Source organism: Gymnogyps californianus, chromosome 1 (assembly GCF_018139145.2).
Source record: "Gymnogyps californianus isolate 813 chromosome 1, ASM1813914v2, whole genome shotgun sequence".
NCBI lineage: Eukaryota > Metazoa > Chordata > Aves > Accipitriformes > Cathartidae > Gymnogyps > Gymnogyps californianus.
Genome location: NC_059471.1, coordinates 17,345,011 through 17,358,602, shown reverse-complemented (window position 1 = coordinate 17,358,602; position 13,592 = coordinate 17,345,011). Strand labels below are relative to the sequence as shown.

At 36.3% G+C, this 13,592-nt stretch overlaps 1 protein-coding gene across 4 annotated transcripts in view; it reads left to right on the top strand.

The window, feature by feature from the left end:
* The window catches only part of CWF19L2 (CWF19 like cell cycle control factor 2), an 87,212-nt gene that overhangs the window by 57,013 nt on the left and 16,607 nt on the right, over positions 1–13,592 (top strand). For all 4 annotated transcript variants that reach the window (XM_050912416.1, XM_050912425.1, XM_050912397.1 and 1 more), the window contains one exon: positions 1,200–1,337. In XM_050912416.1, the coding sequence (XP_050768373.1) occupies positions 1,200–1,337 (138 nt within the window). The remainder of the gene's footprint in view (positions 1–1,199; positions 1,338–13,592) is intronic.

Here is a 13,592-nt window from a genome sequence, read left to right as displayed (position 1 = left end):
ATTAATATGATTGTCTTATCAGAATGTCAATAGGTAGTTAAAAAGTTCCTTTCAGAAGATGATTGTAATTAAGTGTTAGAGTACATATTTATTAAGCATATATTAAGTTTATTTTCAGACTATATTTCCCTAGGGATCACTTTAGGGCTTATTTAAATGTACATTCAAGGAAAAGTAAGTTTTTCAAGTTATCACAGTCTCTTAGCCAATTAGTTTATATTACATAAAGTTATGTAAATAATGAAGATTAGCAGAGGTGAATATTCCCAAAATAAGAAAGATTTTACTGAGATACTCAGGCCTCAGCGGCTAATTTTCCTTTTCTTCTGATCAAAAATACTGCTACTACAGTATAAAAATTATGACCTAATCTTTGTAACAAAGTGCTTTGGGGAACAGTGAGAAGCTTGGAGGCTGGAGCAGTGTTTTATTCTTAGGATAATTGCTTGCAACAGTAAATAAACTAACATTTTGACCTTCTTGGGATAAGAGGAGATGACAATACCTCAGATTACTAGCAAGCATGTTCTTGATGAGTAGGACAGATCAGTTTATAACACTGCTGTAGAGGAGTGAAAGGCACAAGAGAGTGAGGAATTGGTTGTCATCCTCCTGTTGTTTCCATTTTGGAAAATGCCATCTTGTGTTATGTTAATGACCATTCCCTATGCTCCTTCAGGATTTAGTTTAGTCCTGCCCTAAAGGACAAGCTCTGTTCCCTTGTGCATTCTGTCTAAGATGGCTACATTTCACAGCAGAGGTACCACATTTGTAAAAGTTTTCAGTACTGTCTGTGATTGCTGTGTTTCAGAAGTGTCTGTGACTTGACAATTCAAAAGCTTCTGTAAATAATGAAGATTACTTTTTGGAATATTCCATTTTTGTGAGCAGATTAACTGTTTCAGTGAATTACTGTACATCTTTCCTGAGTGGTAAAGTTGTAGCTCTGATAGCTTAAGGATATAAAGGATATAGCGATTTTGGGAAGAGGCTATATTTTTATTTAGATGTACTGATGCAATTGAAGAAAGGGGAAGATGTTCTTTTCCTTACGTCAAATGAAGCAGTAAGCCCAATTGTTTCAGATGTGCTTAGCTTGATTCATGATGCTTTAAACTTGTTTAAATTATTAGGATCTGAATTTTATAGTTGATCTTTCTCACTAGGTTAATATTTATTTTCAATATGTTTGTTTCCAGGTCCCTACTCATATAGATAAAGAAAGAGTAAGGTATTTTCAGGATGATGATAGTATGAACCTGAAGGATTTGGTCAAAAATGAGAAGATGAGAACACCAGAGGATCAAAACTCACTGTTCATGCGTATGGCGTCAAAGGTAAGGTGTCGTGTGTATGGCTTTTTAATTAAGCATTTTATTATTAGAAATATCAAGGAGAACATGAGGCCTCAGTGCTCTAGATATGTTGCTTTTGATTTAGAATTCTGATTGTCTTGAATAATGATCAAGTCTGTTGTAAGATGGTCCTGGTAGATGTTATCGAAGTGATGGAAACATGCATGCATGAAGGAAGTGTGGCGTGTTCAGTTCCTTCATAGAGGTGATTGTGCTGTTCCTCTGCCAGTAGAATTTGACGCTTTTGAGGTGAACACTTTTAGAGTGTGTTGTACATTAATAGGTTGCTTTTGCCCAACAAAGCAGATTTTCCCTAAATTAGTGACAAATAAAAGCAGCATTTTCTTAGTGTTTAGAATGTTCCTTCCATCTACAAGTTACAAGAATCAATGAGATTTGAAGCAAACTACCTGAAATTCCATCAGAATGTCCTGGATGAGATAATTTGTGCTCACAGGCCACACAGATTTATATATTATGGTTCCATGAATGATTCCACTTAAAAGAGCGGCCAACTCACAGACAGATACTGCAGTGCAAATGGAGTGATTAATTTCTGTCATCCAAACTCAGTAGTAAAGGATACTTTCTGTGCTTGATATGGAAGTGTTTGACAAATATGATTTCCAATAGCTACGACATACAGTTTCTCTAGCATGCTTCAAATTTTACTAGGTTACTGCTCCAGTATTTTGTGCACCACTGAGCAGGTTTTGAAAAAGCTTGTTAGCATGGAATTAGTATCATCACAGATAAAATTTGTTTTTCCATTTATCTGAAAGGCAGACCAGATCTAGATCCTGGAGAGTAGGTTTTCGTTTGTTTTTTTTTTTCTTTTTAAAATTCTCCTTCTTCAGGCGATACTTAAAAGAATCGGAAAAACCATGATAGTGCCCACTAGAAAATATTTAACCTGATGCTATAAACCATCTGGCAGGAAGTTCTTTTGGAGAGATTATCAGAACTTAGTGTGGTTTATGCATCTTCTCATTCAGCTGCTTCTCGTAGAAGTTCTCATTCTCTGCCACTGGCATACTCAAAAAAATGATGCCTGTGGGTTCCAGTTAAATAAACACATCTTGTGGCCGGTATTTGATTTCCTTCTTTATCTTCCCTTCCAGAAGAAAACCCCAAACACATAAAACTTTGCTTCAAAACCTGTGTAATAGTGCAAACTATTAACTATAATTAACTACCATATCTGTCATGTAAACATTTACAAGTAAATGAAAATGTAAGGACACAATAGAACTTTGTATTGTCCGCATATTACAATAAGCATAACAAAGAGAAATGGTTGCCGTTTTCTCAAGGACCTTATTCATCTTGTATTGTCTTGTCTCCATTAAGTATTTTCTTTAGAAGAGGTAATTTTTGTGAAAAATGGTGGTTGAGAGGTGTGTGTATGAATGCCTATATATTAAAACATAAGTGGAATGGAATTTAAAAAAAATCTTTAACTCAAATCTGGGCATCGAAGGTGAGTTTGTAAATCAATATTAACATGTCTTTCTGAAATTATTATTAATGTGCTCAATTTGTCCTGTGTTCAGTCTGATGTTTTCATGTGACTGCTTCCACTGAACAGTTTACAGGATTGCTTTTTGTGCTCTGATTCTTTTCAGAGATGTGAAAATAAAACCAGGCTAATTGGAGCTTCATAAGTTTGGTAATAGGAAATGTTTGCAATGCCCCTATGAAGACATAGTGGAGAGTGCTCTCGAAATGAGAAATATGTTTGTGCTTGGATTTTTCCAAACTCAAATGAAAGGTCATTCAGACTTTTCTGAGGAACACGTGTGCATTTATACAGTAATGTACTTGGCTTGCCCCTGAAATTTCTAAACTTTGTGAAAAGTATTGTTTGTGTATTCATATATTTATTGATTCCAAGTTTCTTCAATTCAAACTGGAAATAGCATTTGACTCTTAGAGCATGTTCAGTTGTCCTTGGTTTGGTTTTTGTATTTTTGACATTATATTAAGTAATTATTAATACGAGGAAGACTAGCGAACTTGAAGGGAGATCAAAGATTTCTATGTTATTTAGTTTTGTAAGTCTTCAAAGGGAAAATTCTGATAATTTTTCTTTGTATTTTTTTGTTCTATTCTTTTTTTCTATTCAATTTTGAAATGCTGTGAATTTTCCAAGTTCTTGATGACTGAGACACCTAATGCAAGAGCAGCTATATGAGAGATTTACTCAGCCTAGTATTCTGTGTCCAACAGCGACTGCTTCGGAGAAAGAGTATAACAGGTCACATTTCCAATGATGCAGCCCTTATGTACTTTCCTGGCCTTTAGCAATTTGGAAGTTTTTATGGTACCTCCTTACCTGGTATTTCTCTCTGCTTTTGGTTTATGAATAGTTATGTTAATTGGGGATTGGACTGAATATCCCCTGTTACTTCCTTTCTGTGGCTCCTCATCTCCCATTCTATCATCTGTACCTATTGCTAAAAGGCATGAGCTATAATTATTGAATTTGAAGAAAACAGAAAACCAAATCCTGTATGCATAACATCTTTGGTTAGCATTCTTGTACCTGCAGCCAGTTCCTCAAAGATTTTAGTTACTTGCACTGTAAGGATTTCTGGGACAGTGGTGAAATGTGATCCATTTCAGAATGTTGCAGAAATGGCCTGGCTCGGTATGTAGCTGTTTTAAAAATAAAGATTCAGTACAAATGAGGGTGAACTTTGGCAAATGAACTTCTGCATCCATATAGTAGAGAAAAATGCAATACAGTGTTTAACTTCTATAAAGAGACGATTATGAAGAAATGTGGAGTCTAGTGGGAGTTTAAAGTGAGTACATAAAGAGAAAATGCTTGCAGGTTATGAGGGATTCTCTAGTAGTCAGTGCTAATTGCACATGTATGCCCCTGGTGAAAACATTCTAAGGGAGTGAGCACCCTTCCAAAACGGGATAAAACTTTATTTAATTGTTTTTATTTAAAAATAAATCCAAGGGTAGGTGAACAGAAGGATAAAGAGCTTTTGGAGGTTAAAAGAAAAATCCAATTCAGAACCCAACCATTATTTAAAAAGTACTCGTCATGTCCAAGTAAGGAGAATGGAAAAGAGCGTGAGCCTAGCAGGCTTAGAAGTAAGCTTTGATAAGAAAGATTGAAAAATTATCTTGAGGGAATTACTTTAAGTAATTATTTTGAGTTTGCTGAAAGCATAAAAGTAGGAGTTAAACTCATTGGAAGCAAGAAGCCTGCAAGAATGTGGTCTTGAAAAAACCTGATTAAGGTGCAATTAGAGCATTTAGGAAAGATAAGTGCATGCCAGAAGAACTAATGAACTATTTGCATTAATATCCTCTATAAATGAGGTCAGAGCAATTCTTTTGCATGAGCCAATATTTATAGGGAATAAGTGAAAAACTGTCTCAAGCTAACAGTGTTAGTAAAATGAATTTTAGCTCAAATTTATAAAATCCATTACTTCAAAAAGAAACTTGAATTTGAGATGAATTGTAACAAATGGCTAAAACCGAATCATCCTCCTGTAAGTGGTCTGAAAGAAGTCAGGTGTGACATGCTGAACTATGAACTGCTGAGTGTATTCTTTATTCATCCTGAGGAACAGAAGATGGCAGGTATAATGGCAATCTTTAAAAAGGAAACAGAGGGCAGGAGTAAATGTTTGGTTTTTTGTTTTTTGGGTTTTTTTTAATTATAAAAGGAGGTTACCAGTGGATTCATCAGGAATCTCTTCTGTTCAACACATATATAAACCGTCTGGAGGAAGGGATACTTTATGACCTAACAATTTGTTATTGTTACATAATTATTCAGGACTGTCAAAAATAGAGGTCACTGTAAATTGTAAATTGTAAAATTTCAAAATACAAAGCTGGGATTTTTCTAATGTTGTGAAACTTGTATCTGAACTGATTCTTAAGATTCACTTTAGAGAGTTGCTGGAGAGACGTACATATTTTAGTGGTGTGAGTCATCTGTCCTGTTTTGAATGACGTCTGAAAGACATTATGGGTATAAAAGGAATTAAGATGTCTAGCTCAGACACAGGAGATTATGCTATAGACCTCCCAAATAAGGAGAAAGAGATCCCACCATAGGTATCAAGGCAATAAATTCAGATGAAAGTCAGGGTTGATGAATGCAAAATGATGGCAATCGTGAAGCTGAGTGAAAGCTGTAACAGTGCCTATACCACAAGAGGCTGTTACTGCTTGATTTGAGAGTCATTGTGAGTCTACAAACATCGTCTCAGTGCTGGTGTGATTAAAAAGAGAAACAGAATTTTGGATATTGTGAAAAAAGGGAATTTAGGATCAATTTAAAACATATAAGGCTACTATAGTGCATCCATGGTGCACCCATAGCTTGGATGCTACCCAAGCTCATAAAGCATACCCTGTGGTCAAAGGCACAGAATGGTGGCTGTTTGAAGAAAACCTAAGTAAGCAAAATTTCTTCATCCTGGGGCGGGGAAAAGGGCAGCTGGTAGACTAGAACACACAATTAGCATAAAAGTTTAATAGAAAACAACTATTTTGGTTTCTCATATGTGAGGTGGTTGCAGAGTAGAGTTTAACATGAAGGAGAGTTTTGGTTTTGTTTTTTTTTCAGTGAAGAAGGAAATCGTAGAACTCGCGCTGTAGAGCATGAGATGCTGTGGAGACCTTAATTGTGAGTGGGAGGAAAAAAATACAGTGACTTTGTGAAGTACAGTTTCATTGGCAAATATTAAATAGGGAGATCTAGATAGGCTTTTGGCTTAGGATTTCCACAGTGAAATGCTGAGAGTTGCAAGTGTGTAGCAGAAGTGTCAGTTCTACATGCTTTGTTTGTGCTTTTCCCCATACATTTTAGGCATTGCTGGAGATCAATTTTTGCAACATAAAATGATCACACTGGGTTAGAGCGAGCAGCTGAGCTTAGTATGTTTCATTCTAAAGGCTTCTTTCTTTTTGTTTTTTTTTTTGTTTTGTTTTGTTTAAGGATAAAATACATTCTTGTAACATTATTAAGAAATTTTGTTTCCTGGCTTATGCAACTGCTTTATTTTAGTTTGGGAAGGCTCTTAAGTTCCTACTGACTTCAGTAAGCTTTGGGTCATATGCTATGTACTGTGTTTCTTTTTTGTTACTAGGCAAAGATGCATTACATCACATTATTTTATTAGAACAAGCTTCTTGAATGAATAGCTAGCTCTTGACTAATCTTTTAAGATTGAGCCATATTATTTATTTACTAGCTAAGTGTGCTGGAGCATGTGCTCAAAGTAGATGTTTTTGTCAGTTACTGTTGCAATGGATTTTTAGTTGTCCAAATTTTAATTCATGGTACTGAAGTCCTCCAGTTCCATGCAATGTGACATTTAGGTTTTGAAGGTTGTCCTGGTTTCGGCTGGGATAGAGTTAATTTTCTTCCTAGTAGATGGTACAGTGTGTTTGGATTTAGTGTGAGAATAATGTTGATAACATGCTGATGTTTTAGTTGTTGCTAAGTAGCGTTTATCTTAAGCCAAGGACTTTTCAGTTTCCCATGCTCTGCCAGCAAGCAGGTGTGCAAGAAGCTGGGAGGGAGCAGAGCCGGGGCAGCTGACCTGAACTAGCCAAAGGGGTATTCCATACCATGGAACGTCATGCTCATTATATAACCTGGGGGAGTTGGCTGGGAGGGATGGATTGCTGCTCAGGCATTGGTCAGTGGGTGGTGAGCAATTGCATTGTGCATCACTTGTATTTTCTTGGGTTTTATTTCTCTCTTTTTTTGTTATATTCCTTTTCATTACAATTATTATTATAATATTATTCTTCTTCTTAGTAGTGTATTTTATTTTACTTTAGTTATTAAACTGTTCTTATCTCAACCCACGAGTTTTACCTTTTTCTCCCCCCCCCCCCCCCCAACTGGGAGGGGGGAGGGGGAAGCGGGTTTGTGGTGCTTAGTTGCTGGCTGAGGTTAAACAATGACAAAGGTATTTTTGTTCGGTTTTCGTAAAAAGAAGCATCATAAATGCCAGTTCTTCCTGTTAAAATCTGAAATAGTTTTGGTAGTTTCTGTACAGGCGATTCCTAGCTCTTGTCACCACAAAATGTGATGGTCTTCCCCAGGTGGTGATTGTTTCTTGATCCTAAGTTAAGAAACTGGCTCCTAGGCATCCTGAGTTTTCCATGTCTTTCTATGTCTGTAGAATGCATTCTTGTTCACAATATTACAAGATCAGTGTTGGCAGCAGTCTGAAAAATTTGGGCGTGATCACAGATATTCTGGATGGTTTCTTGATGTACTTTATAAACCTATGCTATGTAGAGTATCTGCATTATGATCTGGGGCTCAGTGAAACAATCTTCAAAAATCTTGCATCTCTCCTAAGTGGATTCAGCAAGGTGTTTTATGTCCAGCAGGAAGTCTAGCAACCAAACCTGTTTTGTCAGTTTTAGTTTGATAACATAGTACACAAATTTGACACATACGAATTACTTTCTCTTTGTGCCTTCATTTGAGAAGTGGAAAAAATATCCACAAAAATAATCTGTCATCATTCAGAAGAGCGGTGGGAGGAAACTGCTGAAAGTCTATAAATGATATCACCTAGTATGGGAGAAGGGAGATCCTATCCCTTAAATTCTGTTGAATGATTTCATTCATCTTATCAGTCTGAACTGCTTTTGTTGAGTGATTGTTGTGATTTTCTGGGAGTGGCTACTGGGATAGAAGAAGTTATCCACTGCAGACAAGGCAATTGCTTTTGAAGAATGAAATAGAGGGTGTCTTTTTACCACAACCTTCCTATAAGGTTCTCTACTGCACAGTTGCTTCTCATTACAGTGGTGTTTTTGCTTCCATAAGTTCTAATGTCAAATCTGATGCCAACATAATTTGCGGGAAAACAGATGTTTGATGAATGGCTCATCCTTAGGTTCAGTTGGATGCCTCTTTTCAGCTGAATGGAAAACAAAACAAAATTTGTTTGAATTACCAAAAATAATTACTTTTTTTTTTTTAATCTGTTGCATTTGTTAGTTGTCTTAAAATTGCTGGCTGGTCAGCCAAGTAAAAAGAAAAGTTAAGCTACAAACTTAAGGAGATTCTGCTACCATAATATAGCCAAATATGTCTGGTTTTTTTTGTTTGGAGTTTCTATCTTATGGTCAGATTATATTTTTCCATATTGTCTGTATCTTGTTGAGTCCAGTGAATGCTCAGTATCTGGCAGCAAGGTGGCTCTCCAGTCCTTACAACTCTTTGGTTACGCAGTGTGATCACCCTTATTGCCACCTTTAATCCAATGTGGATTTACCAATGTGAACAGAAGAGCCAAAACCCTCCCTGTCTTCATCACCTCAGTGTTGTGCAGGGTGTTTGCTCCTACTCCTGTGACGTGTTGGACCAGCCAGCAGTGTAATTCCCCATGCAGTTGTGCCTGTGGCCAGCCATGGTGACCGCTAAGCCTATAGACTACAGCACTATTATTTCCTTCATGGATTTTCCCAGGGCTTTTATCACTTTCCCAGACTATGCCAAAAAGAAAATTCCAGTGATGTGGCTGTTGAGGATGGAGGAAATGGGCACTGCTCTCACGAATGGGAATGGAATAAGAAAGACAAACCGGTATATTTTCCAGCTTTTACACACCTGAATACTCTGCTCCACATGAATGTTACTTTCCTGATATTTAGTGTTTTAATGGTATTTCAAATGATATACAGGCTAGTTGTTATGAATCTCTGAAGATAATGGCATAATTGCAGTTTTGTAAAGGGAGATGGAGATGTTGAAATAGAAAGATATAATTCATAAAAGGATTTACTTTCTTAAATGGGACTTGGAAGAAATGTCAGTACGTAGACCCAAAATCTCTATCAATGAAACCTCTGTCTAATGAAGGTCTGTATAATGTTATCTCATGCCTGGCTCCCACTCAGATTCACAGACTAAACATCTGTTGTGGTCAAGCCATACTCGTCCTTGTAAGTCTTTTTCCCACCTGTAAAGTTTCCTTTTCTCAAGAGCTCCACGAGATCAGATGGAGGGAATATGCCATCTCTTTGCTATTTATTTACCTGTTGAGCCTATGTTTTACATTTAGATGAAAAGCAAATTCCGATTTATCATTCCCCTCTTGCCCATTCTTCTTTTTGTAGTCGTGGTTCTAATACAACCTTGTTGTACTTGAGGCTCTTATCTCCTGTTACTTTTTTGCTTCTGTTTGAAGCAGGTTGACGTGGATGTCGGTTATCTCAGACAGTTTGAAATACAGCTTCTCCCACAGCTGTCCCGTGCATGCTATTGTGTCAAATTTATGAATATCATGAAAAAGCCCAAATCTTTAATTTTCAGTGGTGAAAAATCTTTTTTTAAACAAAAATTAAAAACCCAACACTAATCTTTTTGATATATGGAAAAAAGCAGGCCTTGAAGTCTGATTCTTTCATATTTCACTGTTACACCTAAAAAAAAAAAAATCTGTTTGAAGTTATTGTATTTCTACTTTTTACTTTCTTCAGCTTTGAAAGCAGATTGGGTTCTCGCTGCTACAGAGGCATGACTATAGGATACAAAAAAGTCAACAAAATTTTTGAAAACTGATTTTTTTTTTTTCCTGCCAGTTTTAGAATACGAAATATGTGTGAAGTCTCAGATTTTCACTACTGATAGCTTTAAGTACCCTGTCTGTAGTTCCTTCTGCCCTTGACTGTTGTAAGTAGTTCAATTTTCCCAAATTGGTGCTGTTAAGACTTACGTAATCCTTTGCCTTATGTCAATAGATGCTTGTGGGTGTATAAAGGCTGATTTCTAGAACATTATCTCAATAGAAATTACCTTCTATTTGTATGCATAAATTCTACTAAGGCATTTTTTTTCTTTTTGATTACATTTTACTAAAAGAAAGTGAGAAAGATTAATTTGTATTGTTCATCAGACCATTTAAATTTTGGCCATAAACTCATTTTATTTAAAAATCTCTGCAGTAACATTCATAACATGCATAACATGAATTTAAGCAGTGAAAAAATACAGAACTATATTACTAATGCTGACCTTCATTTATGGATTTAGTAAAGAGGTATGCTGGTATTACAGGTTTGCAAAAAGGGAATTTGCATGTTGCCTTTCCTTGGTTCTGAAGTCTGTAAAATGGAAAATTGCTTTCAGCCTTATCATTTTTACTTGCTATGCAAACCTACCTGTTGCACATCTTTGCATTTCCGTCACCATAAACCAAAATAATAGTCTAGAAACATTTTAAAAGCTAAAGTGAAAAATGCAGAATGTTGCTGCTGCTACTATTCTGTAATAAACGTTTTTCTTCTCCTTCTTCACATGGTGAAGCCATTCTAGCACAGTATTTAATAGACATGATAAAACTCTAACAAAGCTCTGGTGCACTGTTGCTTTTTACATTTACTTAAAGATCTAAGCATATGCATGGTTTGCTGTAAAAAAAATTAATATGAAAACCTAAGAGAAAATAACTTCAAACACCCTGTTCTGCGTTCCGCTACATTTCAGTTCAATGCACTAAACAACTTCCTGTGTATATTGTGTGGACACAAAGTTAAAGCTGTTCCTGCGTGTGGAAACAAATCGACAGCAGTGACAGCTGGATTAGGGAAGAAGACCTGGGAACAGGAGGAACTGTGTAGATTCAGCCCATATTAAATGACTGCGTAAGCATTTGGTGTTCTTCCTGAATTATGTTAAAATTACAAGATATGTTGCAAATGAAGATTTGTGCAGGACAGTCTTTTCTAGGCATTAAAGTTATGGCCAAGGATAACTGTAAAGTTAAATGCTAATCACACTTTTAATAGCAGAATTCTGTGGCTGAAGGTATTTTGTTTGGCTTACATTTCATTTTATTGACTTGCATATAAAGTTTTATCTGTCGTAATAACTAATTATAGCAAAATCTACAGTTTTCATTTCAAATAACTGAAACAAAAAGGAGCTTAGTCCCTAACCATTGAGCAGTACTCTGCTGTCTGTTTATTGCTTGACTTCTGCTGCTCAAAGATAGTCCTGAACTACCTTGCTCATCAATGTGATTCATAATATTTTCCTGTCAGTGACATAGGCCTTAAAAACACTCTGCGCATTGATATGTTAAAATCCTTTGATACTATGTGTTTAAAATATTATTTATTTCACTGGGATGACAGGTTTGGGAAATGCCGGTATGCTGAATTATATGTTGAATTAAACCTACAAATTCAGATATCTGTGCTCATAGGGAGATTGGAGTTGTAATAAAGTTAACATCATAAAATTCTGCCTTGATTTGGCTTAAGCAAATGCTATTTGAGATCAGAAAGACTTTTCTGAGGTGATTTTGTTGTAAACAATAGGTGCTAAATGCTGAATGAATTTAAACGTGATGAGATGTATTCATATGTCACTCAGGTTTATATTCTAAAATAATGGTTTATTCTTCTTTATTGCAGCTTCCCAAAATATGAGTACAGCATTCCACAAATATTAACTCTGTCATTTAAAGTTGAAGACGTCAGTGTTGCCATGACAATTTAAAACCAAACTGATACGTTTTATACAATCTATAGACTTTTTTTCACAAATTTTCCAAGCAGATGCACATTTATTAGCTTATATGGAAGTAACTTTAACTATGATTGCGTTAGCGAGAAAACAGGAAAAGCAGTTCAATAGTTGCATACAAAATGGAACAAGAAAATAAGCAGAAAAGCAAGCGTACAAAAAAGCTTAAAATAATCTGCACTAGAAAGATGCAGGTATGTTTTATTACTGTGCTAATTGTGTTTAATGGAATTTCCTGTTTCATCCCCAAATTTCAGAGGAAATTTGAAGAGGGGAAAAAAGTGTACTCAGGGTATTATATAGGAATAATCCTTGATGATTAGGAGTTCTGTCTCTTGAGGTTTCCTTTCAGTATCACAATGATATTAAATTCTTTAGTAGGGCTTTCTTTCCAAAGGGTGCACCCAAAGAGCAAGTAATAGCAGCAGAGGGAGAGATAAGAGACACAACACACAGCACGCTTCAGATGGAGTGTGTAGGCAGCCAGCAGTGTATAAGACTCCAAGGGTTTTACTTTGGAATAAGGAAAACAGAATTGGTTTAAAATTAAGCTATGAGATACAGTTCCAGCGATCTGAACATGTGTTGGCAGAAAAATGAGGCTGACCCTGGAGTGTACCTTGCACAAATCTACAAGAGTTACTTTAGGAGGTAGCCCCATGCCAAGGTGCCTGATGGCTTCAATAACATAAAAAAATGAAAAAAGACATCAATTATTTTATGAACAGAATGTTATATAATGAAATTATTCATGTAATATATTCATATTATTCATGGTAATTATCATGTTAAGGATTTCATCAGCAAATACAACATTGTAATTTTTCCGTCTCTCAAATCACTCTCATTTATGCATAGTCAGATGCTGATCTCTTTCTGAATTCCCATGCTGAATGGTTCGAGATCTCTCTCCTTTTCTTGGGTTTTGGCCACATTTGCACTGTATTTGAGCTTTCCAAATGAGAGCCCAAAGGGTGATTTTTATCCGCTCCTGAGAGAAGTTTGGATGCCTTCCCTGACTGCTGTTTAAAAGTTTGTGTATTACAGGCCTTTCTTAGCCAGGGCAAGCAAAGTTGTGGTGCTGTCTCTGTTGGTTAAACCAAAACTGCGTCCTGGTTGTGGAAAATGGATCCCCTGTCAGATGGATGGTAGAAGTTTCACAGTTGCACAATTACGCTATGAAGTGTAGGAGGCTATGTCATTTTGCCTGGTGCTAAGAGTCCTAAAGCTGCCTCTGTGTTCTCTGGTTAATCAGTGCTTGCCAAAAGAGAAAAGAAAGTTGTAAAATAGAGGGTGCATACGAAGGGAGAATGTGGCAAATGAGCCCAGAACAAAAAAGTGAAATGGGAAAGAGAAGACAAGGGACTGTGGAGATGATCTGTCTTATGAGCACGTCTGTTTAGGTCAGCTCTTGGTTTTGGCCAGTGTCTGGTAGAAACAAGGACTTCAGGTGCATTGCCTTTATAGATGTCTGAATTTTGTATACTAACTTTAGGCAGTTCAGTGATGTTTTGTAGGACATCCCAACTTAAAACTCATATATCAAAGTGACTTGCTGCTTCTTTCTGATCTTTGTGCCACACCTGAAATACAGCAAGGGCAGTACCAAGCAATATCAAGCATGGTGAGGGAACTAAATGTACACCTCCAGAATGCATTGACTTTCACGTTTAACAGGTGTGATGCTTCAGCTGATG